We start from the raw sequence: 26,484 nt of genomic DNA, 5'->3' as shown, positions 1-26,484 counted from the left end.
TTCTGCGCTGCCTCATTGATGGGGCAAAGGCGCGGAAGAAGAGGCTTTATTGCTGCTTTGTGGATTTCCGCAAGGCCTTTGACACAGTCCCACGCGAGAGACTCTTCCAGTGCCTTCACAGCATTGGGGTACCAGCAGAGATGATTTGGGCCATATATGCTCTCTACGAGAAGGTGACGGGTCGAGTTCGTTGCCCAGGCGGTTTTTCAGAGACCATTGCTAGCACCATTGGTGTTAAGCAAGGATGCCCACTCTCCCCGACACTCTTTGGGCTCTACATCGACGAGATCTTCGACTACATACTGCGAGCAGGAGGAGAGGGGAGCGACTTGGCAGGTACTCCGGTCCACATCATGTTATATGCTGATGATATTGTGTTGATTTCAGAGTCACCCGAGGGCTTGCAACGCCATCTTGAGGCCTTGGACGAATTCAGCACACACAGGGGGTTGACTGTGAACCTTGGCAAAACCAAGGTTATGATCTTTCACACATCCAGTGCAGTGAGGAGCGCTGCCACCTTCACAGCAGCAAGAGGACAGGTTGATGTAGTCACCTCCTATGTCTACCTTGGCATCACATTCACCAGCCTACCAGGACCCTTCACTATGAGGCAGGCTGCTGCTGACAGGCTCACCCGAGGATATGCAGCTCTGGCCATGCTAGAGCGGAGATGCCACCAGGCACACTTTCAGGAACCCCGCACGAAGGGGTGGCTTTTCGACACCTTAGTCACCCCGGCCTTGATGTACTCGGCGGCAGAATGGGCACCAGGATTGACAGCTGACCAGTGGACACAGCTTGAGAGGCCACAGGTATGTATGATCTCACGCTTGCTCCGCAGCAAGAAGACAGTGCCACATGACATTATTAGAGCCGAGCTCGCCACACCACCTATGGTGGTAGAGGCACTATTCCAGACAGTCTGCTTCATCCAGAGGATGAGAGAGCTACCTCCTGACAGACTTACTCGTAGAGCGTTTGAGGCAGCTATACAACTATCAGAGAGTGGGCATGAGAGAGCATGGTACTCACAGGTCAGAGCATGGTTTGAGGGACACGGTCTTGACATGGAGAGCCTACCACCATTCCAGTTTGACCCCCACTCACCATATGTTCACCTCTCTCGCAGTGAGAGGAACTTGGTATTGAGACAGGATCTGTGGCAGCTATACACTAGGAGAGTCTGGGAGTCACCTGGCTTGGGGACGAGGATGTCAGATTACAGAGACCAGTTTCTCACCATATTGTCTGGGGGGTTCATACAGAGACCACGCTACATGGACACATACATGCCACATAGCTCACGGGTGGCGATTGGTCAGCTGAGAGTGGCTTCACACAGGTTAGAGATTGAGATCGGGAGACATACTGGTGTTCCCAAGGAGGAGCGAGTTTGCAGAGCCTGCACAGAGGAGGTGGAGAGTGAGGAGCACTTTGTATGTAGATGCAGAGCATACACTGAGATCAGAGGCAGGTATGAGGCCTTATTCAGAGGACAGCCCACTCTACGAGAGATCATGGACTCTCGAGATCAGAGACAGCTCGGACGGTTCTTACTAGAGATACAGAGCCATCGGGACACACTACTACAGCCACACACAACTGCACAGACAGAGGGGAGACAGTCGCAGCTCACAGACTTCTTTCAGAGGATTGCCGCCCCTCCCTCACCAGACACTCAGAGGGGAGTGACACTCCCACAGGCGGAGGTGAGCCGAGCTAGACGACGACCACGAGTCACAGGCTACAGGGGCGCGAGCTCCCACCACCGACAGATCGAGGAGATCCGAGCCCGGGAGCGCCGTGCCACTGAGGAGCGAGTGGCCCAGATGAGGGCCGACCCAACAGCTTTCATCCGGGTAGCCTTGGCACCAGACCCGCCCATGTACCACATCTTACATCCCCCCATTAGTACAGGATGGAGCTAGATAGCTTGATGCATTCTCATGATTGTACTACCTTGAGCATATAGACATGCATATACCCCTAGAGATAGAGCTCCATCCCTCCTCAGATACCCCACTACCTACATTCAGTTCAGTTTTGTTTCATTTGTCTTTCCGATAGACGGATGACATACACACCATGTACATTTGATTTGTCTCATAGGCCGATTTCGGCCTGACATAGACGTTAAAAATCTTTCTTTCTTTCTTTCTTCTCTCTCTCTCTCTCTCTCTCTCTCTCTCTCTCTCTCTCTCTCTCTCTCTCTACACACACACACACACACACACAAGCATTGCTGACATTCTATTACTTCACCCCTTGCGCACCCAAAATGAAGAGCAAAACCATAACAAGGGCGCCCGTAGGCACTTACAAGGCCAGTGGCAAAACTATAAAAAGCTGAAAATACTAAAAAACACGCCATGGGGAATGAGATTAAAAATTGCCCTGGCAACTACTTAAGAAAGAGCAGGAAGAGGGAGAGAACATCCACAAAACCTCTGAAAGATAGGCACCACCAAATTGCTGTGACGAGGAAAACCACCTAGGAAGGTATGGGGCATAACTGAAGAAGCCCAAGATAGCGTCAAAAGGTGTGCTAAGAAGCAACCACTGCACAAGACGTTGAAGGATGGGGGGAAGAGGATAACTGAACCTGCTGCCACAGCAGGTGTGTCCACCCAGGAAAAAAAGGAAAACACTAAGGAGATGATATGGAGGAAGTTGAATGGACCACAAAGCAACTACCAGATAGCCGCTAAAAAGCACAACCAAAAGAGGAGGCCAGTAAGGTCAGCATCGAAGGCTCCTCTCTCTCTCTCTCTCTCTCTCTCTCTCTCTCTCTCTCTCTCTCTCTCTCTCTCTCTCTCTCTCTCTGTGTGTGTGTGTGTGTGTGTGTGTGTGTGTGTGTGTGTGTGTGTGCGCGCGCGCGCGCGCACGCAATAAAGTAGAACTTTGACCCTTTGCATTACATAAAATAGACCACAAGTCCGTATACAAGAAAAATGGGAAAAACCCTGAAAGATGTACAATGAGAACATGGGGGAAAATCCCAAAATAAGCCACAAGATAGACTGCAAATAGCCAGCCACCAGGTAGCCGTTAAAAGGCACCACCGAGAGAGGAAGCGAGTAGAATCGGCGTAAAAAGCGAGTAGAGAAAACACCAGCAAGGGAAGGGGAAGAAGTCATGTCACCTGCACATCTAACCCTATGTGGATGTGGACAAGCTGTAACTCCTATTTACAGCCTAGGAAGTGTGCACCCTTGTACGCAGGCCATGCGTGCCTGGCACATGAGCACAATCAGTGTCTCCTAGGTGTAGGCACTGGGGAATGTTCCCAGACAGTACCATTAGTGAAAAGCCTAGGTAATAACTGCATATGAAGCACCTCTTATTAGTAGGTCATCAACTTATTAATTTTAGCATCATTTTATAAAGGCGTGGGGGCTCAATCTGACATTGCTCAACCCAGACTCTTGCACCTATATAGGAGACCCTAGGGGTCACCTCTCCAGACATCCAGTACCTGCAACACAAGCATCTTCAACGTTTTTCAGCCATCAGCCTATCACCAGCTTTAGCAGCAGAATCAGCCCACCGTTTTCAGATTTCAGCCCTAGCCTCATCGTAAAATCGTAGTTCCAAGTGAGATCAGCTCAAGCCATTGAAATACGGAGCCAACCTGTAGATCTCGATCGAGGGGCCTAAACCCAGAGAAGAAGCAGCAGAAGTAGCAGAAGATGTTTTACCAACTTATAAAGTCTTGCTGAATGGCCTATTTCTAAAGAAGAGTTCCCACCAAGTTATGATCAATGGAATAGATCCTGGCCGAGGGGCCTAAAACCTAGAAGAAGAAGAAGAAGAAATAGAAGGAATTCCTGACCAACATATAGATCAGCAGTTGAGGGCCTAAAAACCCTGAAAGTTAAAAAAACTTGTTTAAAGCGCCCGAAGTGGGACGAAACAAAGTCAGACAAGTTTATAACCTCAAAATATGATGACGTGGCACTTGTACGAACACGGACATCCCAAAATTCGCGGCGGATTTCTAGGAAAATCCTGAAATTTTAGGAAAGTGTTTTTTTAAGGTCAGCTTTTCATATTTGATGCTTATAGGCTTTGGGCCTTAAAATATGAGCCTTGGGGGCCCTCTCTGGCACTCTTCAACCTGCAAATTGCAAAGGAGGTGCTCCCTGGCCGTTGTACATTGCGAATCAGCAATAATAAAGAAATACCGAAAAGAGCGCCAGTCTTTAGGGCCAACCGTCTTGGCTTGGAACTCTACCACGCCGTGTCGTCTTCTCTCTCTTTTTTAGTTGTTTTGAAGTGCTTAAAGTTGTTCAGTCTGTTCTTTTCCGTTGACACGTGGTGCCCGTTCCGTTACAGTGGTATCAAAGCTTCTGCTTTTCTGAAAGCACACCGGTCCTACCAAAGAGGAGACGGAGCAAGATGGCGCTTCAAAGTTTTACACGGATTCTATTTAAGTATCTCCGTGGGCCGACCTCAGACTAACTAGCCATTCCCACCCTTACTACATCGCGCATCCGGACGCACTCCCGTCTTCATCGCTCTGTCTTACAGGACATAAGCCATGATGAATTAATCAAAAGAATCAAAGATCTCTTGAGCAACAGTTTTTTTTTTCTCAAAGGCAGTGCCATGCAGTGGTGCACACTCCAAGGACTTGGCAAGCTTTCAAGAAAATTTTTACCCGAAGTTACATGCCTTCAAATATCCTTCGAAGTTCATCTTCTGGAAGAGTGGAGTATCTTGTAATGCTTGCCACGGAAACCCTAGCAGATTACAACTTGAAATTTCTCAACATCTCTCAGTAGGTGTCTCTTCTCGAGCTGATGACCTTGGAGGTCCGGTGTGATTGCTATGTCTTGGGACTACCATCACCGCTGGAGGAACACTGTTTGTCCAAGAGCTTATGGACCACGCAGCGATCGCCTACAACCTTATGAAAGAAACCTAACCCTGCTTTTCAAGCTCGACTGATGTCGAGATTGCTTTTTTAATTTGAGTTCTAACTTGTTTGGTGATCATGTTTGGAATTTGTTTGAAATGGATGGTATCTGTTTTAAACTGTCTTGGTGTCGATTTGAATTGTTTGACTTTGTTTGACTCTGGTTTAATACTAGTTCAATGATTGGTGATTTTACTCCCAAGTGGAGTAGTGAGAAATGATGTTTTGGTATTGTGTGAACCTTGAAATGACGCAGATGGGATGTCTGGGGAGTTGAAAACCTCGGAATGACGTAGACGGGATGTTTGGGGGGCGTTTCGTTGTATGCTTGAAAACCTCGAAACGACGCGAATGGGATGTCTGGGGAGCGTCATGTTCTACGCTAGAAAACCTCGGAACGACGCAAACGGGATGTCTGGGGAGCGTTTGGTTGTATGCTTCAACCTCCAAGCAACGCAGGCTGCGGTCTAGGGAGCGGAGCGTTTGGTTGTACCAGTGCTTTGACCTCATGGCCCCGATCTTTTTAGGTTATTTGCGAGGGGAGTGACAAGGTAGTCGTTGAGTAGCTTCATAACATAGACCGTTTATCTCGGGGTAGTGCTTAGCGTCGTTGTTCGTGTGTCTTGTAACATGCATATGTGAGCATTTGTGTTGCATTGTGGTGTGCCAACCATTAAATATATTTCTTACGGGATGAGATTCTTCTAGGAAGCCAACGACCTAGGAAATCAAGAGCTCCGATATGAAATGAGGATATACTCCTTATCGAATGAGATTCTTCTGGGAAGCCAACAACCCAAGAAATCAAGAGCTCCGATTTGGAATGAGGAAACTTATAGTCCCTCGGAATGATCCTTGGAAATTTTTGAGCTAACTTGAGTTGTTTTGCAAATATGTTGTAATCACAGACGATTACTTTCTTTCAAGAAGGGGGGATGTCACAAATTGTTGACGTGTCAAGCCACTGAAGAACGAAACCAACCTGCAGATCCCGGCTGAGGAGCCTAAACCCTAAGAAGTAACAGAAGAAGCAGAAGCAGCAAAAGATGTTTTACCAACTTATAAAGTGTTGCCAAGTGACCTACTCTTTAAGAAGAGTTCCCAACAAGTTCTGACCAATGGAATAGATCCCAGCCGAGGGTCCTAAAACCTAGAAGAAGAAGAAGAAGAAACACCAACCAACTTACGGATCAGCGGTCAAGGGGCCTAAAAACCCTAAAAGTCAAAGAAAACTTGATTAAAGTGCCTCAACGCGGCCGAAACAAAGTCAGATAAGTTTATAACCTCAAAATATGATGACATGGCACCTGTACGGATATCCCGGGATTCGCGGCGCATTTTAGGAAAAATTCCGGAATTTTAGGAAAGTGTTTTTTTGGGGCTAGCTTTTCATATTTGATGCTCTTAGGCTTTGGGCCTTTAAATATGAGCCTTGGGACCGTGCTGTGTCTTCTCTCTCTTTTCCAATTGTTTTGAAGTGCTTAAAGTTGTTCAGTCTGTTCTTTTCGTTAACACGTGGTGCCTGTTCCGTTACAATCCCATCAGCAACTAGGACCATTGTATCACAAGATACCTATCTATCAATTTTAGGTTTAGTCTTTAGTCTTTCACTTCATTTTATTTTTGTACCCAGACATTGGATTAGATCCACAAGGATTGTATCAGTTTGGTCTCATAGGTCATTTTGGCCTGTTGAAGACGTTTAATATAACATTTCATTTCATTTTATCTCTCTCTGTCTCTGATCGTGATTTTGTTAAGAGCTCTGTAGCCAATGCACATTCTCCAGATCCATCTTTCTTTGAAAGAAGAAGCGCTCATGACCAGAAAGTGAGGCACTTCGCTAAACTAAACCCTTTTCCACAAGTTCTTCATTATTTCTTCATGCTGGCTAGTGGCCTTTGCTCACTCTGTAAGGTGGCCAATTCGTAGGCGTATTGCCAAGAATCATATGAATTTTGTAGGTAAAAAATTGGGTAAATAAACAAACTAGATTTTATTAATTTTGAAATGGTTGAAGCCGATACAAGTGGGATCGACTCGCCCTTTTAACTTTACATCTTCTCTTGTCACGTGACACATCCAACCCTACGTGTCCGTGGACAAGCTACAGCATGACCAGGGTTCAGTTCAGTCAAGTCAATCTAGAATAGGAAGTGATCTGGCACTTTCGTGAGTCTGTTCGTAGACCGTGCATGTCCAGACACTTAGATTAGATGCATATCCTTTGGTTGCACACAGTATGACCATCAAATTCGAGTCAGAAACCATCAGTGGCATTTTTACAGTGCATAGACCTATTTTCCCTAATTTTGACATTTTTCACTTATTATTTTTAAGTGACTTTTGTTGGAAAGTAGGTAGGGCAATTTTGCTAAGTTTGTATAAATAGAAACCTAGCGCTAGCACTTTCTGGCAGAAGAGGCAGCAGGAGCATTGCTCACAGGCAACTTCTCAGCAGGACCCCAAGTGCTCTAGCGTTTTTGCATCACAGCAGAAGAGCTAGCGTTTTTGGACAAGAACGCAGATCAGCCAGCGTTTTTGCATCTGCATCAGCCTGGCCACAACAGAGGAGAATTCAGCCCTAGCGTTAACAATTGCATCAGCAGATCCATAGCAGATTTGACCAGACAGCAGAATTCAGCCCTAGCGTTTTTGGTTTGCAGATCAACCTCAACGTTTTTGCAGATCTTCGCGACGAAATCAGCCTTAGACTCAGAGTTTTCGGTTTTCAGCGGTCAGTTTCCGCAATAGAACCCCCGAACCTTGCAGATCTCACCTTCCTGCAGGCAGATCCTCGCTGCACGGTTAGATCAGCAGAAGTTTGCAGATTCAGCCCAGAAAACGCAGATTTCAGCATCTGCATTTTCAGCGCGTCGTCGTCGCATCGTCGTCGTCGCCGTCGTCACTGACATAGAGTCAGAGTTCAACAGATACAAGATTTGCAGATTTCAGCCCTTATCGTTTTCAGATTTCAGCCCCTCTCGTCGTCATCCTCATCGTCGTCCACATCGTCGGCAAGTCCAAGCATTGTAGAGTTTTGTGCGATCAATAATAGACCGCTCTCACCATAGAGAGTGGAGACTTTGGAGGAGGGTTTGACAACATTCTGGTGTCGTATTCTCTTTTCTCTCTATCTCTCAGTCTCAGCACATTCATTCACAGTGTCATTCGCTTTGTTTGTGATCATTTGCACTCTCTCACTAAAGGAACGGAAGGCTCCCTTCCGTAAGTAAAAGGAACCCTTGAGCACAGTTTGGAGCACTCATCTTGAGCAAAGTTCAACATACACCTCCGCTGCACCTTACATTGGTATCAGAGCTTTGGCAGTGTTCTGTATCACTCAAGGAAAGAACCACAAGAACCACATAATTTTTTTTGCTTGTTGCAGTCGCACGTAACCCAAGTCCTCTTGGGCGTGTCGATTCCTAATCGTGTTTATGAAGAGTGACAAGAAACCCAGGAAAGAAGGGCTCGTCCAGTCTCCCCTTGTTCCTCTTTTCACTCATTGAGAGCGGATCCGTGCACTTAGCGGCCGGCCAATCGACGTGAGGTGGGAAAAAGCAACCTTGGTGTGAGCGCAAGGCAACCAAGGGGTGCGCCCGCGGAAAAGCGCAAAACTCGGGTGAAGAGAAGATCCTTCTCTAGCACAGATTGCAAGCGAAAGAAGAACCTCAAGAACCCCAAGACCCTCTAGACCCTCAAGAACCTCAAGACCCAAGAACCAAGAACCACAAGAGCCCAAGTTCCTCGTGAACTTAAGAACCCAAGACCACAAGAACCCACGACTTCAGAATGGTCATCACCCGAAGCGGAATGGATACTTCGCATGGAGGTGATGAGCATGAAAGTGGCGAAGAAGAATTTTCCCCACCAGGTGAAACGAACGAGGAGAGAAGATCTCCCGGCTACACGGACCGCCTACAGACACGCATCGGACAAACCACCCGACCATAGCCACCATCCGGTAGCTCCCCCGTGTTGGGCCAACGTCCGAGGACATAGGCGTGCACCTGTAAGACCGAGCGTCCCATACCACCCGGCCTCACCTCCTCGAGGTGACCTCACGCACTCCTAGCCTCGCGGGCTAACCACTGGCACTCTGCCAGTGGGGATCGATAACTGCAAATGAGGCCTAGGCCTCCCTATTATACTTACGGCTGGCCACACTGGCCGTGTTCACACTACGTCCGCCGAGACACTGGACGCCCATCCCGATGGTGTCTAGGCTAGATCCCCTCTCCTGTGAGCGGGACATAACATACTAACACCAAGAGGTTTTTCTGACCCTCTCCCAAGGATTGCACTAACTCCTATGGAGGGTTTGGAACAGATGTTTATGGACAGAAAGTTAGAACGCGAAGCAAGAAATGCAGAAAGAAAAGCAGAAATAGAGCATGAACACGAAGAAAGAATGGCAGCCATAGAGCATGAGCACAACGAAAGGAAAGCTGCCTTGTTCCGATTCTTTTCTCAAGTGCAGCCACAGATGCAAGAGATTCGGAAAAAGGAAACTCTCTTGGTCTCTTCTTCTCCAAAGCAAGACACACAAGAGTTACATGATTTGCATGATAATGATGAGCATGATGATTCGAATGATGATCATAAGCATGATGATTTGGATGATGATCAAGATGTGATTTCTCACAAGCATGATGATTTGCATAAAGATGATATGATTGTTCACAAGGATGATGTGTTAGTGGATACTTTCTCTAGTGAAGCTAACCTCATTGCAGAGACGATCAATCACGAAGAACCGATCTTGGCTCTCGAGCCTAGGTCCAAAGAACCCCCACAGGAACTACTATGTGTTCGAACGATTAGTCAGCACACATTGTTTGAGTGTTTCATTCGTGATGCTTTCCAGTATTTTAGTCACTGTCCTTATGTGACCCCTTTTCACAGGCATGACATATTGTACGTTGAGCACAATTCACTCGTGAATGAGCACGGATGTACGCGGATTACTCATGAAAAGATGAAATGTTTGCATTCAAGGAAGTCACATTCCATGTCTCTTCCTTGGCATGACACAGTATCAGAAAGAGCACAAGAAGGATTGAGCATCAAGCATCGGCATTTCCATTGTGATTTGCCATAGTTGATTGATTTAGATGAGAAAGTCAAGATTCGACCCCATTGTTTGCGCGTGTTTGATGAACGGTTTAGCACTCCGTCTATATGTTCATCTACATTGCATGCACAGTCTTTAAAGAAGACTATAATTTTTCCAGTCACTTTACATGGAATGGGTATGTTCATGTTTTTGTGTTGGAAGTGGTTTCAGGAATTTTCAGCCTCGGAGATTCTTGAAGAAGGAAGAAGTATGACTCTAGACAAAGTTGAAGCAAGGAGCTACAGAAGACTTTGTGTCGCTTTCGGCGCGGCCCAAAGAAGCAAGCGTTGCAGACCTTTATGAAGTTCAAGTACCGCACGACCCACACATCAGAGTGGGCCGGTGAAGAGTCCTTTCGAGGATTCTGAATGTTGTTGGTGATCTCCCTCGACGCCATACAGTTTGGTACCAGTACCTCACTTTGAAAAGAGGGGATATCATGTGACACATCCAACCCTATGTGTCCATGGACAAGCTACAACATGACCAAGGTTCAGTTCAGTCAAGTCAGTCTAGAATAGGAAGTGATCTGGCACATTTGTGAGTCTGTTCGCATACCGTGCATGTCCAGACACTTAGATTAGATGCATATCCTCTAGTTGCACACAGCATGACCATCAGATTCCAGTCAGAAACTATCAGTGGCATTTTTACAGTGCATAGACCTATTTTCCCTATTTTTGACATTTTTCACTTATTATTTTTAAGTGACTTTTGTTGGAAAGTAGGTAGGGCTATTTTGCTAAGTTTGTATAAATAGAAACCTAGCGCTAGCACTTTCTCGCAGAAGAGGCATTAGGAGCATTGCTAACAGGCAACTTCTCAGCAGGACCCCAAGTGCTCTAGCGTTTTTGCATCACAGCAAAAGAGCTAGCATTTTTGGACAAGAACGCAGATCAGCCAGCGTTTTTGAATCTGCATCAGCCTGGCGATAGCAGAGGAGAATTCAGCCCTAGCGTTAGCCGTTGCATCAGCAGATCCATAGCAGATTTGACCAGACAGCAGAATTCAGCCCTGTGTCGAAAGGCGCTTCACGGCAACACCTTGCAAAATTATGGTTTAATCATTAGATAAATCTTCAAATAACATATATACTATCAATAATTTAAAGCATACATATAATATTACAAACTCATGTCAAAGCGTATCGTAGCCTCCACTCCCAAGATGTGATGCTTCAGCAGTCCCAACAAAAGTAGGTAGGGCAATTTTGCTAAGAAAATATATAAGCAAACCCAAGTTAGCACTCAATGGCAGAAGAGGCAACAGGAGCTCTCGCTCAACAGGCACCTTCTCAGCAAGAACCTCATCAGTACCCCTTGCGTTTTGGTTTTCCTCATCGCCCACACCCTCATTACCCTAGCGTTTTCTGTCCCTAGTAGATTTCCACTGCATCAAGCAACAAGCCTTGGCAATCTCAGCTTTGCATCATTGCCATCATCACCAGATCCCTAGCGTTTGCATCAGCATTTACTAACGCCAGCAGCAGTTCCAGATTTGCCCAGCGTTTTACTAACGCTACAACAGCCGTTTTTGGTTTGTAGATCAACCTCAGCGTTTTTGCAGATCTTCGCGACGGAATCAGCCCTAGACTCAGCATTTTCAGCAGTCAGTTTCCGCAGTAGAACCCCTGAACCTCGCAGATCTCACCTTCCCGCAACAAATCCTCGTTGCACGGTTAGATCAGCCGAAGTTTGTAGATTCAGCCCAGAAAACGCAGATTTCAGCATCTGCGTTTTCAGCGCGTCGTCGTCGCATCGTCGTCGTCGCGACATAGAGTCAGAGTTCAGCAGATACAAGATTTGCAGATTTCAGCCCATGTTTTCAGATTTCAGCCCGTCTCGTCGTCGTCCTCATTGTCGTCGACATCGTCAGCAAATCCAAGCATTGTAGAGATTTGTGCAATCAATAGTAGACCGCTCTCGCCATAGAGAGTGGGGCCTTCGGAAGAGGGTTTGACAACATTCTCGTGTCGTATTCTCTTCTCTCTCTATCTCTCAGTCTGAGCACCTTCATTCACAGTGTCATTCACTTTGTTTGTGATCATTTGCACTCTCTCACTAAAGGAACGGAAGGCTCTCCCTTCCGTAAGTAAAAAGAACCCTTGAGCACAATTCGGAGCACTCATCTTGAGCAAAGTTCAACATTCACTTCCACTGCACCTTACATCTCTACCCTTATCATTTTTCAATGTACGTTCTCTTGCCTTATAATCAGCCGCGACAATATTCTTATGTTACCAGGGTATCCCCAAAAGTGGTAAAATAAAGTTGGTCTTGGCTCCTCCGTCAAAAAATATTAGGGCCTCCCGATCCTAAACTTTGTCCCACGCTCTGCAAAGCTCAGGGTCGCCCCCACAAAAAACTGGAACAAGTCTTGCCTTTGTCTTTTCTTTCCTCACTCGCTCCTCTACCGATTCTTCCTTTGAACGCTTAGCTAAAATACGCCCAACTTCTCCACAATCATAGCACTTTCCCTCCTCGCAGTATTCTGCATGTTGTTCGGATAGTTCAGACAGTGATACCCACACGTTTGGTACGATTTTTGGCAAGAAGAAGAATCACCCACTGTGAGCTACCCTATATGACAACTTAGAAAGGAAGGGGAGAGAGGAGTTCAAGGATGGTGGCCAAGCAGTGAATTTTGATAGTTTCTCAGACTACATAGATGCTTCTCGAGCTCTTTCCTTCGTACAACAGTTTGACACCGCTTTTGTAGAGGAAACTTCTCGGAAATCTCGAAAGTACGAAAGGCGGCATCTTTTCTGAAGAGGAATGCTCTCACGTGGTGGTCTACACTTCTACTTTACAGCAAAGCACCAACTGAGTGGGTTGAATTCAAGAATTTTTTTTCTTCGGTATGGTTGATGCGACAGTACGAGGCTGATGTGATTACAACTTGGAACCATCTGAGGATGCGGGAAGATGATTTTTTTTTTTCTCTTCGACCGTCTTTTCTCCTCCTCTCCGGAAGTGAAACTAGAACTGGCAGAAGACGAAGAAGAACTGGAAACACCCTAAAAGTGAACATGTCTGCTGAATTTCTTTGATTGCCTTGCCACAAGATCCTTGAAGGAAAATTTCCAACCCAAATAGCCGGCATAATCCTTTGACATGTGAGTGATTTGACCCTTCTGAGAATTTTTCGAAGACTTCATCAACTTGTTGACTTTAATCTCAAGAGTATCATCAAACTCTTCCTCGGAATAAAGCTTCTGCTTTTCTGTACTTCACTTGGCCTTGGTCTTCATTGTTGACTTGATTGGTGTTTTGACGGCCTTCTGCCATCTATCATAAACCTCTGGAAAATGATTATGCAGATACTTTGAATATTTCAGATCCTTGGAGTATTTGACAAGTCGCCTAGCATGAGTGTCTACTTGAAGTTGTCTCTATTTCGATCTTTCAAGAGCTTCTATTGCAGGCTTGCCCTTGTCTTCTCCCGAATCATCAAATGAAAATCTTGCCCTCATTAGAATCTCGTCAATTCTCTCCATATCCCCACTGAAATTGGATGCTCTTCTTCCTCTCACAAAAGAGTAGTAGGATGGATGTGTTTCTCTCTATCATATTCACCACTGGAACCCATGTGTGCTGCAAAAAGTTGGATCTGATACTCCATAGGAGAAGAATCATCTGGGCTTTGATACCACTGTAACTGGCTTGGACACCCAAGCCAGAATCTTAAACAACACATGAACAGAAACTCGAACAGAGTTAGTACTTGAACTGAAAAGAAAGAGAAGAGTAGACACAAAGTGGCGGAGTTCCGCTTCTAGATACACTAACCCCAAAGTCTGGCGCCCCTTTCGGTGCTTCTTTTGTATTGATAATCATAGAGTGCAACTGCCGGAGCGCTTCTCTGCAATTTGCAACCATGCAACCATTTGCCAAAGAGCCCCTCAAGGCTTGCTTATAAAGGCACTCCCAAAAGCTGTCCCAAAAAGTTCTGTCAGATCTGCCATACAACGGCCATGCCAGCTCAATGCAAATTGCCTCGCGCTTAGGGAACCAGTTACTTCATCTTTATCGTCTAGCCCCTTCCGGGGTCCATTTGCCAAAAATCTACCACGGTGGGAGAAAATGTCACTAACCTAGACAAATTTTGGCCTCCCACTTCGACTTCAAATGATGATACGAGTCTTGGGAATGGGGCTTATCTACATCCGTACAACACAATTGAAAACTTTGTTCGAGTCAAAGCGCTCAAATAATGCAAGGATCAAGAGTTGCCACAGCACAAATGTCAAATGCGTTTCACAAAAAGATGTTTCTAGACATGCATCTTATTGAAACATAGCCTCTAGATTTGCAACACGTGAGGATTAAGATCAATACATTGAAACATGGTCCTCATGTGTGAGTTTTGTAGCATTAAATTGCTTATTTAGCTTTAGAGGCTAGAGAGTCTGTCTTTGAACCATTTCTCTTTTAAGCTTGCCATGACCGTATCTAGCTTGAGGGAGGCCATTTTCCCTATTCTATGCCCTCTATGTCTCGTATGCAGCTGATTTTGCAGCAAAACAGTTCATCGTTAATCTGTTCTGGCACCAATATGTGCACAATATGGACTCGTCTTCCGGTTTTGGTGTTTATGGATGCAACATGTGGGCTGATACATGCACTATCTGGAAGATACACAGGTTTTGAAGCGTTATTTACAAAGCCATCTTTTTCAAGATAAGGACAATCCTCTGGCCACTTCAACATTACAGCTGCTTCTTACTATCTAAACGGAAACACTTCAAAGTTCTGTTCATTCTCCCCACCGTTACAAATTTCCACCATCTTGCACTGACTTGATAATAATAAAGAGATGGGTTTAGTCATACACTTACCGCAGTAAGGCGTAGATTTGGTGAATACTGAAGCAAGCGTGAGACAAGGTCAATTGCTTCTGGTGGTGTTTGCTTAGGAAATATCTGCAATCAAGGCTCAAGCTTCATGTTTGAATAACAAAAACTTTGAAGACAAACTTCACCAGATCACACACAAGTTTAATCACCTTGTGCCAAGGATGGGCTTTTATTTGTGGAAACTTGTGTTCATTATAGCTCGAATTCATGCACTTGATCTCCTCTCTTGTAGGAGTACCCAACACCTTGAACACAACATTACAAATAAAAATAGGTATGACAGCAGGAACTTCAAAGAAAAGGTTTTCCATGTTTACTCTTATCAGTCACATTATGCAGACCTTGATAATCTCCACAAGCTGATCAACACTGCTTTCACCAGGAAATAATGCCTATTTTACAAAAACCTTAAACATGTTAGTAAACCAGAACCAACCTCCCCTCCCCCCCCCCCCCCCCCCCCCCTCTCTCTCTCTCTCTCTCTCTCTCTCTCTCTCTCTCTCACACACACACACACACACAAGGTTTGGACTCTCTCACTGTTTATAGGGTTTCGTCATTGTTTTTTGGCTGTTTTTAGGGCTTCGAATTTTATTTTTTCTTGTTTTTTAGGGTTTCGAAACTGTTTTTTGCCATTTTTAGGGTTTCGCCACTGTTTTTTAGGGTTTCAAATATATGTTTTGCTGTTTTTTAAAGTTTCGAAGCTGATTTTCTCTGTTTTTAAGGGTTTCACAAGCGTTTCTTGCTATTTTTTTGAGTTTCTTGCATTTTTTGGTTGTTTTAGTCTTTCTCTATCTCTCATGGTTTCCCTCCATCGGGCTACCCATTGACCCCTTTCACATGGCCTCTCCAATGGCTAGAGCCCGCCTCCCTCTTAACGTGAAGTTCTCGATTACCAACATAGCGGATATCACCACTTGAAGTTGAAGTGAAGGAGTGGAAGAAAGAGATGGAGGCAACCTTTCTTCCAAAATGGAGGAATGGAAAGAGGAGAAGAAGAACCTATGTGAAAGGATTTCTCGTGTTGAAGAGCAAGCGGCTTCACAAGAAGCCACAATCTGAACTCTCCAAGGTGAACTTCTTGCAGCAAAAAGTGGGCGGCTCGAAGACGGCGCAATTCAGCCATCCATGATGGAAGAATTGAATACCATGAGAGAAGAAATACGGATTATCAAGGAAGATGAGGAGTAGTCATGGGCCGCGGTCATCTCCACAGCACAAAAGAAAGTAGAAGAGGCCGAAAAATGGATTGAGGTCACCAAGAAAGGGAAAGGTAAGGAAGCTAGAAGAGGCCGAAAAATGGATTGAGGTCACCAAGAAAGGGAAAGGTAAGGAAGCTCCTTGTACACCCACTCTTATTAACATGACCCTCAAAGAGGAACAAAGGAGGAGGATGCAGGCTCTACATTTGAGGGTAACCGGCCTTGAGGACAAACAATGTGGAAAAAGAGGTCACAATCCTCACATCCATGATGGGGATGGACAAGCCTTCACACACAAAGGCATGGAGAGTGGGCAAGAAGAGTGGTGGCCCGGGAGAATCTTCAAAAGAGAGAGCTCTCATACTACGCTTCCCCTCCTTGGAAGAGAAGAAGAAATTCCTCAAAAAGTGGCCTACTCTCAAGAAGACATGTATTTTCCTCGGTGATGATCTCACTCTCTCACAGCTTGCACATATGAGAGAGGTAATGCCAGAGATTACGGCGGCAAGGGAGAAGGGAAAGACAGCCTTTTACAGAGATGGTCGGGTGGTGATTGTAGAGCGGTACTCTACATGACGGTGTGAGACCTATGGGACCACACTAAAGATGGCTACTTGGAATTGTAATGGATGTATGAGGTTGGACGTCGGTGCCTTTGAGGACAGTTTCAAAGAGAGGGACATTGTTTTCTTCTCAAAGACTCATCAAGCCCCTGGACAGCTTATGCCACATGTGGTGGGATACAGATGGGAGACAGCCCACAGGACAGTCGCGAGATCTGAGCATGGGAGTAGAGGTTTAGGAGGAGTAGCAGTGCTATTTAGGGAGGAGTTACAGCCACTACTATATATTGTACGGAGAGATGATCATGCTAGATACATGTTGGTGAGGCTGAGAGCTGACACAAGACAATTTCTATACATTGCCATATGTTACTTCCCCCCAGTACGTCAGTATATGCTGCACCCAGAGGACAGTGGCCTTTCTCTATACTAGATGATAATGATATATGGGAGTTTTCTAGGGATGGTGATATCATACTCCTGGGAAATTTCAATGCCCGAATGAGCAACTCTCAGACAGTCTTCTACGACACTTCAGATGCGATGCTTAGATAGCTGGATGTGGGTGACTTGGGGCTTGACAGATGCTCACATGATAGAGAGCAGACGGAGTATGGGAGATACCTCACGGAGATGACGACCACACATGGGTTAGCCATACTTAATGGCTTACAACGATTTCTTGGAGCAGCCGGTTTCACGTGCTTTCCACGCAAACACGGGGCCAGTACAATGGACTATGTTATGGCACAGCTGAGCTTTATTCCTTGTATTCAGGATTTCATAGTGGGAGCCAGACCAATGGGTGTAGCAGTGGATCATGCTCTTTTGACATTGTCCGTTTCATTTCAATATAGTACAGTCCAGACATCAGGAGGCAAGTCACATACCCGTTACACATTTACACTAGAGACTGACTCGGTTTATACAGAGGAGATCTCTAGCCATCTATGCACAGCTAGTCCTGGTCTCTCAGTGGAGGAGTGCACCACTTTACTGACTGAGACACTGCATGGTGCAACATCAGAGGCATACCCACACACTTAGCCGGGTCGGAGGCGACATTCTGGGAGCATGCCCCAGAATAGTAGGTATGATGAGGAGTGCAGCGAGATGAGAGCCCAACTCCAGGGAGATCTTCTTTTAGGAGTCATCACTTACAGAAAGTCTCGGATTGCTTCCCGGCGCCTTGTGCGACGGAAGAATCGAGCTTATTTGGCCCAGATGAAGCGAGACTTGTATCAGCTGTTCTTGAGTAGAGACTCAGGAGAGGCATGGCGATTCTTTCATGAGCACTCCCCTCCCCCAGTGATTACTTCTCCTATGTGTGGACCGTGGTGCCAGTATGTGACATCGTTATATACAGTTCCTGGACAGAACCCCTTCCAGATCCTACAGAGCATGCCCACCTACCAACACCTTCTTTACCACTGAGATGGTAAAGAGAGCCATTGACAGGATGAGGACCAGCAGGGCATATGATCATGATGGTCTAGTTAGCAGAGCACTTCATACATGCTAGAGATATGCCGGTAGAGGTTCTTGCAGTGTTGTTCAATCGTGCCATGTGTGAGGGGTTACCCGAGACTTAGAGATTGTCTACTATTGTGTCTATCTTCAGGGCAGGTGATCCTACGGCACTATTATGATTGGGCACACATTGACACGGTTGTATGCATCCATTCTTGAGCAGCAGTTGAGTAATTGGGCAAGGGTGAGGGTGTACGAGCAAAGGGCCAGGCCGGTTTTAGGAGGGGTTTCTCCACTCTTGATCATATTCTGACACTCAGAGCCATCATTGAGGAGGGCAGGTCACATGGGAGACGGATTTATTGTAGCTTTGTGGATTTCCGCAAAGCATTTGACATGGTACCGAGAGCTCGATTGATGCGCAGATTGCAGGAGATGGAGTGCCTATAGTGTTGATTTGGGGATTATGGCTCTATACAGATCGGTGATGGGACATGTACGCACCCCAGAGGGGATATCTGATTTAGTTCACTCCACCATTGGGGTGAAACAGGGTTGCCCATTGTCTCCTACTCTATTTGGTATGTATGTTGATGAGGTGTCTGATTACATTGACAAAGTGGGTGATAGAGGTGCCCAGCTGGCAGGGACGTGGATCCCATTGTTGTTATATGCTGATGATATTGTGATGATCTTTGACTCACCAGAGGGTATGCAGCGACAGTTGGATGCATTACACAATTTTGCAGAGGATAGTGGATTGTCTGTAAACTTTGGTAAAACCAAGGTTATGGTGTTTAACACCACACCACAGTGGATCAGGAGATCAGCACCGACTTTCACATATGGTCAGGAGATTGTAGAGTATACAGATGCATACACTTACCTTGGGGTTGTCTTCACTGGGCCGAGGTTTTCTTTGGGGAGAGCAGCAAAGACTAGACTGACTAGAGCTTATGCGGCCTTGGGAGGCTTGGAGAGCATGTGTTCGCAGGTTCAGTTCCACGAAACTCGAACAAAGTTATGGCTCTTTGATACTTTAGTAGCCTCAACTATGTTGTATGTGGTGCAGATATGGGGACCTTCTGTAGGCCAAGATGGTTGGAGACATATGGAGAGGCCCGTGGTATCTATGATCTCTCGACTGATCAGAACCAAGGCCTCCGTACCCCACGCTATCATTCGAGCAGAGCTAGCTGTCGCATAAGCTGTATATTACTGAGTACAATATAATCCCCAACGGATGCCAAAATAGCCTATCACGTGGGGTGTACAAGCTGAATGTAAGAATGAGAGCCACTATAGTGACAACTCGACTAGAACAATCTCATGGTGGTATGTGTGATGAGTGGAGGAGAAACCACCGAGGGGGGGCATAATGCCATGTAATCTGGCCACCTGTAAGTGTGAAGAAGAGTGGGAATCGGGCCCAACGCCGAAGGAAGGCAAATCGACGAGCCTCAGCTGCTCGAGATGTACTTGAGGAAGAATCCCACTACCAAATTAGAGTGTGAATAATCTCTCTCTCTCTCTCTCTCTCTCTCTCTCTCTCTCTCTCTCTCTCTCTCTCTCTCTCTCTCTCTCTCTCTCTCTCTCTCTCTCTCTCTCTCTCTCTCTACCCTGCACACATTACGTCTCCACATCTTCGAGCGCCATTGCAATTTCGAGCAAGCGGATAGCTCATCTTTACGCCAGGTCACTTTGGCCTTTTGAAGACGAAGCTGCAGCAGGACAGCATTGTGGGGTTGAGAGAGAATCAAAGACTAGCACAAGGACACCTTTGCACACAGAGGTGGGTCGCTCTAAATTCTGCTCGCCAAACAGCCACTGAGCTGAGCCGAAACTGCTGAGAACAGGATCGCAACAGGCCTAGGGGATTCACGCGAGTGAGGTGGAGCAAGCAGGAGCTCGCGCGAAGGGCAAGCAGGGGATTCTCACGATAAGGCAGGAGAAGTCCTACGCGTAGCATGTCCCAGCAGCACTACGCGTAGCAAGTCCCAGCATACGCGCCGCATCACCCCCGCCCTTCACCTACGCGTAGGAAGTCCGAGCCTTACGTTCAAATTTAGAGAAATTTTTAAGCCTTAAGGTAAAAAGCCTTAAGATAAAATCTTTTAAGTTTGCCCTATTCTCCCTAGTACCCTACCCCACATTTGGGGCTCGGGTTCGATGGATCCGCCTACCGAAGGGGAAGGGCCGGGTGTAGATAGCTACACCACCCCAAAAAAAATAACAGCTACATTTAAGCGGAGAACAAAGATACTGTACTATCACCAGGATCATTACGAGTGGGGAAAACGTCCAAGATACATGATCAACTAATGATGGAGAAGGTCCAGGTGATGCTCAAATCAGAGCTAAACTACATGAGAGATGACATCAGGAAGGAAATGCACACGAGCGCTCAGAGCTACAGGAACTCCATGTATGGAGACATGATGAGAGAATTAAGGAGAGAGATCCGGGGGATACAGAATGAGGAGATTCAGATCTTGAAAACGGAATTACGAAACCTAATCAAGGCTGAAGTAAATGTAACAGAATGCATCTTCATGGGCAGAACGTCTTTTTAAGACACAAGAAAAGGTTGATGAAGTAGAGAAATGGATTGAGGATGCGAAGAAATGGAAGGCCCAGATGCTCGAGACCACACCTACTTCCACCATTATTAATATGACCATTGAGGAAGAGCAGAAAAGGAAGAATCGGGCTCTGCATGTGCGGGTCACAGGAGTCAAAGACAAAGAGAATGTAGATGAAGAAGTGAAGGAACTGCTACAACGCATGGGCATCACAGAGCCTACTCACACAAGTGCATGGAGAGTGGGCAAGAAAGGAATCGATGAGAAGGGAAACGTAAAGGATAGGGCACTTATTCTCCACTTCCCGAATATAGAAATAAGGAAAGAATTTCTAAAGAAGAGGCCAACTCTTAAGAAAACCGGTATTTTCCTGGGAGATGACCTTACATTGGCACAAGTGGCACACATGCAAGAGTTGATGCCAGAGATCAGGGCAGCAAGAGAAAAGGGAAAATCGCCTTTTATAGAGAAGGGAAAGTAGTGGTTCTGGAAAGGCGCTCAACATGACGGTGCAAGACCTATGGGGCGACGCTCCAGATAGCGGCGTGGAATTGTAATGGATCATATAGGCTAGATGTAGGTGCCTTTGAAGACAACTTTAGGGACAGAGACATAGTTTTCTACTTAGAGACACACCAGATACTGGGACAGCGTATGCCACATGTGAAGGGTTATTCATGGGAAACAGCTGGTCGACCAGACAAGAGATCTCTACAAGGTAGCCGGGGTTCAGGAGGAGTAGCAGTCTTATTTAAAGAGGAGCTGAAACCACTACTACAGATTATCAGGAAAGATGAGCAAGCAAGGTATATGTGGGTGAGAATGAGAGCCGAGACAGGTAGATTTCTATATATCGCTATATGCTACTTCCCTCCAAGTACCTCAGTCTACTCCTCACCTAAAGGACAGTCCCCTTTCTCCATATTGAATAATGACATATGGGAGTTCTCTAGAGATGGAGACATCGTTCTCTTAGGAGACTTTAATGTCAGAACGGCCAACTCTCAAGCAGTATTCTATGATACTTCTGAGGAAATGCTCAGAGAAGTGGATTTATCACAGAGGGGGCTTACTAGAAACTCACAGGATAAAGTACACACTGAATATGGGAGACATCTCATGGAGATGGCAACCATACATGGTTTGGCCATACTTAATGGTCTAGAGAATTTCCCGTTATATGGGGGATTCACATGCTTCCCGCACAAGCATGGGGCCAGTACAGTGGATTATGTCATGACTTCACCAAGCTTTATTTCTAGTATCAAGGACTTTAAGGTGGGACCCAAACCAGTTGGGATTGCAGTGGATCATGCTCTCTTGACCTTATCAATCTCCTTTCAATACAATACCTCTCAAGTACAAAGGAAGAAGACACACACAAGATATACCTTCACGCCAGAAACTGATTCAGTCTATGTGGAAAAGATCTATAATAGGATGTGGGCAGCCGAGCCAGTATATACTGTAGAGGAGATTACTTCTCAGTTAACAGAGATACTACATGGAGCAGCACAAGAGGCATACCCACATACTCAACCTGATCAGACGAGAGGAGCTGGGAACATGCCTCAAAACAGCTGGTATGACGAGGAATGCAGAGAGACGAGAACCCAGGTCCAGAAAGAGCTTACACTTGGGATCATCACATATAAGCAGTCTCGGATTGCTCTTCGGCGTATAGTATGTCGCAAGAAAAGGGCATTTTTAGCCAAACTAGAGAAGGATTTATATCAGCTCATCTTGAGTCAGGACTCACATGAGGCATGGCGCTTATTTCAAGAGCACTCACCGCCTCCGACGATTACTTCTCCTGAGATCTGGGGTCAATATCTAACATCATTATATATGGTATCTGGACAGCCTCCATTACCAGATCCGCTAGAGCCATGCCCTGCTACTAGTACTTTCTTTACTACGGAAATGGTGGAAAAAGCCATTGATAAGATGAAGACAAGAAGAGCATATGATCATGATGGTTTAGTAGCAGAACATCTGATCCATGTCAGGGATCTACTTTCAGAAGTCCTTGCTCGTCTGTTTAATCGGGTCATGTGTGAAGGATTACCTGAATCTTGAAAATTATCTACTATCGTACCTATTTTCAAGTCAGGGGATCCTATGATACCCGGGAACTACCGTACCATTATGGTAGGTCACACTTTGACCCGACTGTACGCATCCATTCTTGAACAAAAATTGAGTAGATGGGCAGAGAATGAGGGCATAAGAGCAACAGGACAAGCTGGATTCAGAAGGGGTTATTCCACTTTAGATCATTTTCTTACGCTCAGAGCCATTATTGAGGAAGGAAGAGCAAACGGGAGAAGGATGTATTGTTGCTTTGTGGATTTTTGGAAAGCTTTTGATACAGTACCAAGGGTCAGATTGATGCGCAGGATGCAAGAGTTAGGGGTCCCCAAAGAGATTATTTGGGGGATCATGGCCTTATACGGGTAGGTAACTGGTTATGTACGTACTCCAGAAGGAGATTCCGACATTGTTCATTCCACCGTTGGAGTAAAGCAGGGATGCCCACTGTCCCCTATTTTATTTGGTATGTACATAGATGAGGTATCAGATTACATTGATAGAGAGGGTGACAGAGGGGCTCAACTTGCAGGGTCATGGATCCCTTTGTTGTTGTATGCAGATGATATTGTATTGATAGCAGAATCACCAGATGGAATGCAGAGGCAGCTAGATGCATTACATAAATTCGCGGAGGACAGTGGACTGTCGGTAAACTTGGGTAAAACCAAAGTTATGGTGTTTAACACCACACCGCAGTGGGTTAGGAGATCGGCACCTACATTTTCATATGGCCAGGATACAATAGAGTACACAGATGCATACACATACCTTGGGGTGGTATTTGCAAGACCGAAGTTTACTCTTCAGAAAGCAGCGGATGCTAGATTATCCAGAGCCTCTGCGGCCTTGGGAGGGTTGGAGAGGATGTGTTCACAACTGCAGTTTCAGGAACCACGAACAAAACTTTGGCTCTTTGATATTGTGGTGGCTTCGGCTATGCTTTATGGGGTCCAGATTTGGGGGCCATTTGTGGATCAGGATAATTGGAAGTCAATGGAGAGACCTTTGGTATCTATGATTTCCCGAATGATTAGAGCCAAGGCCTCCGTACCACACGCGATTACCCGAGCGGAACTAGCGGCCCCTCCGATAGAAATTGAAGCTCTTACCAGATCAGTGTCCTTTATACATGGTTTGTGGGATACAAATAATTGCCGATATACTAGACTGGCCCTCGAATCCTCTCGACAATTAGCAATGAAAGGGGATACATCATGCTCGTATGCGCAACTGTCCTCGTGGTTTCAGAGACACAGGTTCAGTATGGAAAGATTACCCCCCTTCCAATACTCTCTTGAGGCTCCGTCACTGGTAATTACACGAATGGAGATTAATAAAATCATCCGACAGGATCTTATACAGTTGGATACTAAGAGGACATGGGTAGACCCTACACAAGAATTGGGCACGAAGATTGCCGACTACAAAGAAAACTTCCTATAACTATCTGAAGATGGATTTGTGATTCGCCCAAGTTACATGGATACCCACCTGTCTCATGGTTTGAGATGTGCTATTGGTCAGATCCGTACATCCTCACACCAGTTGGAAATTGAATTTGGCAGATTTAGGGGAATCCCACCTGAGAGCAGAATTTGCAAGTTATGTGGAATGGAGCCGGAGACAGAATTACACTATATATGTCACTGCACAGTATACTATGAGATACGGGGGCGTTTTCATTGCCTCTTTAGAGAAGGCTTTGGACCTCTAGATAGAATCATGCAATACCAAGATCAAAGATGCTTAGGCTTGTACCTACTGGAACTACATCGGCACAGGGATAATCTAATGAGAAGACAAAGAGCACTACAGCCTCAGAGGCAGATCACAGATTTCTTCGGATCGAGAGAAGCAGGAGTGGAAAGAGAAGCAAGAGGCCAACAGCTAGCACAAAGGAGTACCCACATTCATACCAAAGGCACCCTAATTGACAGAGCGACTGAGCTTAGGAAATCGAGACGACCACGACCAAGATGCAGAAGCACACTTCACCGGAGGAGACTACAACAAAGGATTAGAAGCATTCTAGCCAGACACCTAGAATGCTCCTAAGAAGTTTATTTAATACTTTGTATTTAGTTTTTCACATTTATTTTCACACTTTCACACTTTTCACACTTAAGCACACTTCACCGGAGGAGACTACAACAAAGGATTAGAAGCATTCTAGCCAGACACCTAGAATGCTCCTAAGAAGTTTATTTAATACTTTGTATTTAGTTTTTCACATTTATTTTCACACTTTCACACTTAGTACTTTAGTACTAAGATACCCAGACATTGTAACAGATTCACCACTTTTGTATCAGTTTGGTCTCATAGGTCATTCTGGCCTTTTGAAGACGTTAATATAACATTTCATTTCATTTCATTTCTCTCTCGCGCGCGGTGGATCAAGAGATCTACACCTACATTCACTTATGGTCAAGGGACTGTGGAGTACACAGATGCATACACTTATCTTGGGTAGTCTTCACCCAGCCAGGGTTCTCTCTCTCTCTCTCTCTCTCTCTCTCTCTCTCTCTCTCTCTCTCTCTCTCTCTCTCTCTCTCTCTCTCTCTCTCTCTCTCATGTGCAGTGGATCGGGAGATCTACACCTACATTCACTTATGGTCAAGAGACTGTGGAGTACACAGATGCATACACTTATCTTGGGGTAGTCTTCACTCGGCCAGGGTTTTCTTTGAGAAAAGCATCAGAGACTATACTGAGCAGATCGTATGCGGCCTTGGGAGGATTGGAAAGGATGGGTTTGCAGGTTTAGTTCTAGGAACCCCAAACAAAGGTCTAGTTCTTTGATACCTTGGTAGCTTCAGCTTTGCTCTATGGAGTTTAGGTTTCAGGACCCTCTATGGGTCAGGACAGGTGGAGAGGTATGGAGACGACCTTGGCATCTATGATCTCTCGGTTGATTAGTGCCAAGGCCTCCGTGCCACACGAGATCGTTAGAGCGGAGTTAGCAACCCCCCTACGGAGACACAGGCACTTACCAGATCAGTCTCCTTTATGCATAGCTTATGGGATAGTACCACAGACAGATATGCCAGATTGGCCCTTAAGTCCTCCAAAGAGTTAGCTTTACAACGGGACACATCATGTTGGTATGCACAGATATCATCATGGTTCCAAATACATGGGTTCAACAAGGACAGCTTGCCTCCCTTCTAGTACTCCCTTGATGCACCATGTAGCCTCTTACATGGGTGGAGATTACTAAACTCATTCGCCACGACCTGTCCCAATTGGACACCAGGAGGACATAGATAGAGCCGACATAGGAGTCGGGCACGAAGATGGCTTTCTATAGAGAGCATATTCTTCAGCTCACAGGGGATAGGCTTGTGATTCAACACAGCTATATGGATACACATCCATCTCATGGGTTACAGAGTGCCATTAGTCAGATACGGACATCTTCAAACCAGCTTGAGAATGAGACTATCGATTCAGAGGGATACCAGCAACTACCAAGATATGCCTCATATGCCATACAGAGTCAGAGACGGGGATGCATTATATATGTCAGTGTATTATAAGATATGGGTCGAGGTCGCTTCCACTGTCTATTGAGAGAGGGATTTGGACCCTTCTCCAGAGTCATGAGCTATCAAGACCAAAGATGTCTTGGACTTTATTTACTTGAGTTACACAAACACAGAGATAGTTCACTAAGGA

The 26,484-nt window shown here is 45.7% G+C and overlaps 1 protein-coding gene across 3 annotated transcripts in view; it reads right to left on the bottom strand.

The window, feature by feature from the left end:
- The window catches only part of LOC147439811 (shaggy-related protein kinase epsilon-like), a 56,071-nt gene that overhangs the window by 4,936 nt on the left and 24,651 nt on the right, over positions 1-26,484 (bottom strand). For all 3 annotated transcript variants that reach the window (XM_086485561.1, XM_086485559.1, XM_086485560.1), the window contains 3 exons: positions 15,237-15,287; positions 15,045-15,140; positions 14,878-14,961 (listed from right to left, as the gene is read on the bottom strand). In XM_086485561.1, coding sequence (XP_086341687.1) covers positions 14,878-14,961; positions 15,045-15,140; positions 15,237-15,287 — 231 coding nt within the window. The remainder of the gene's footprint in view (positions 1-14,877; positions 14,962-15,044; positions 15,141-15,236; positions 15,288-26,484) is intronic.

This window comes from Adiantum capillus-veneris, chromosome 16 (genome assembly GCF_014529385.1).
Source record: "Adiantum capillus-veneris isolate H3 chromosome 16, ASM1452938v2, whole genome shotgun sequence".
Taxonomy (NCBI): domain Eukaryota; kingdom Viridiplantae; phylum Streptophyta; class Polypodiopsida; order Polypodiales; family Pteridaceae; genus Adiantum; species Adiantum capillus-veneris.
Note: the sequence above shows the minus strand (reverse complement) of the source record. Positions and strands in the feature narration are given on the sequence as shown.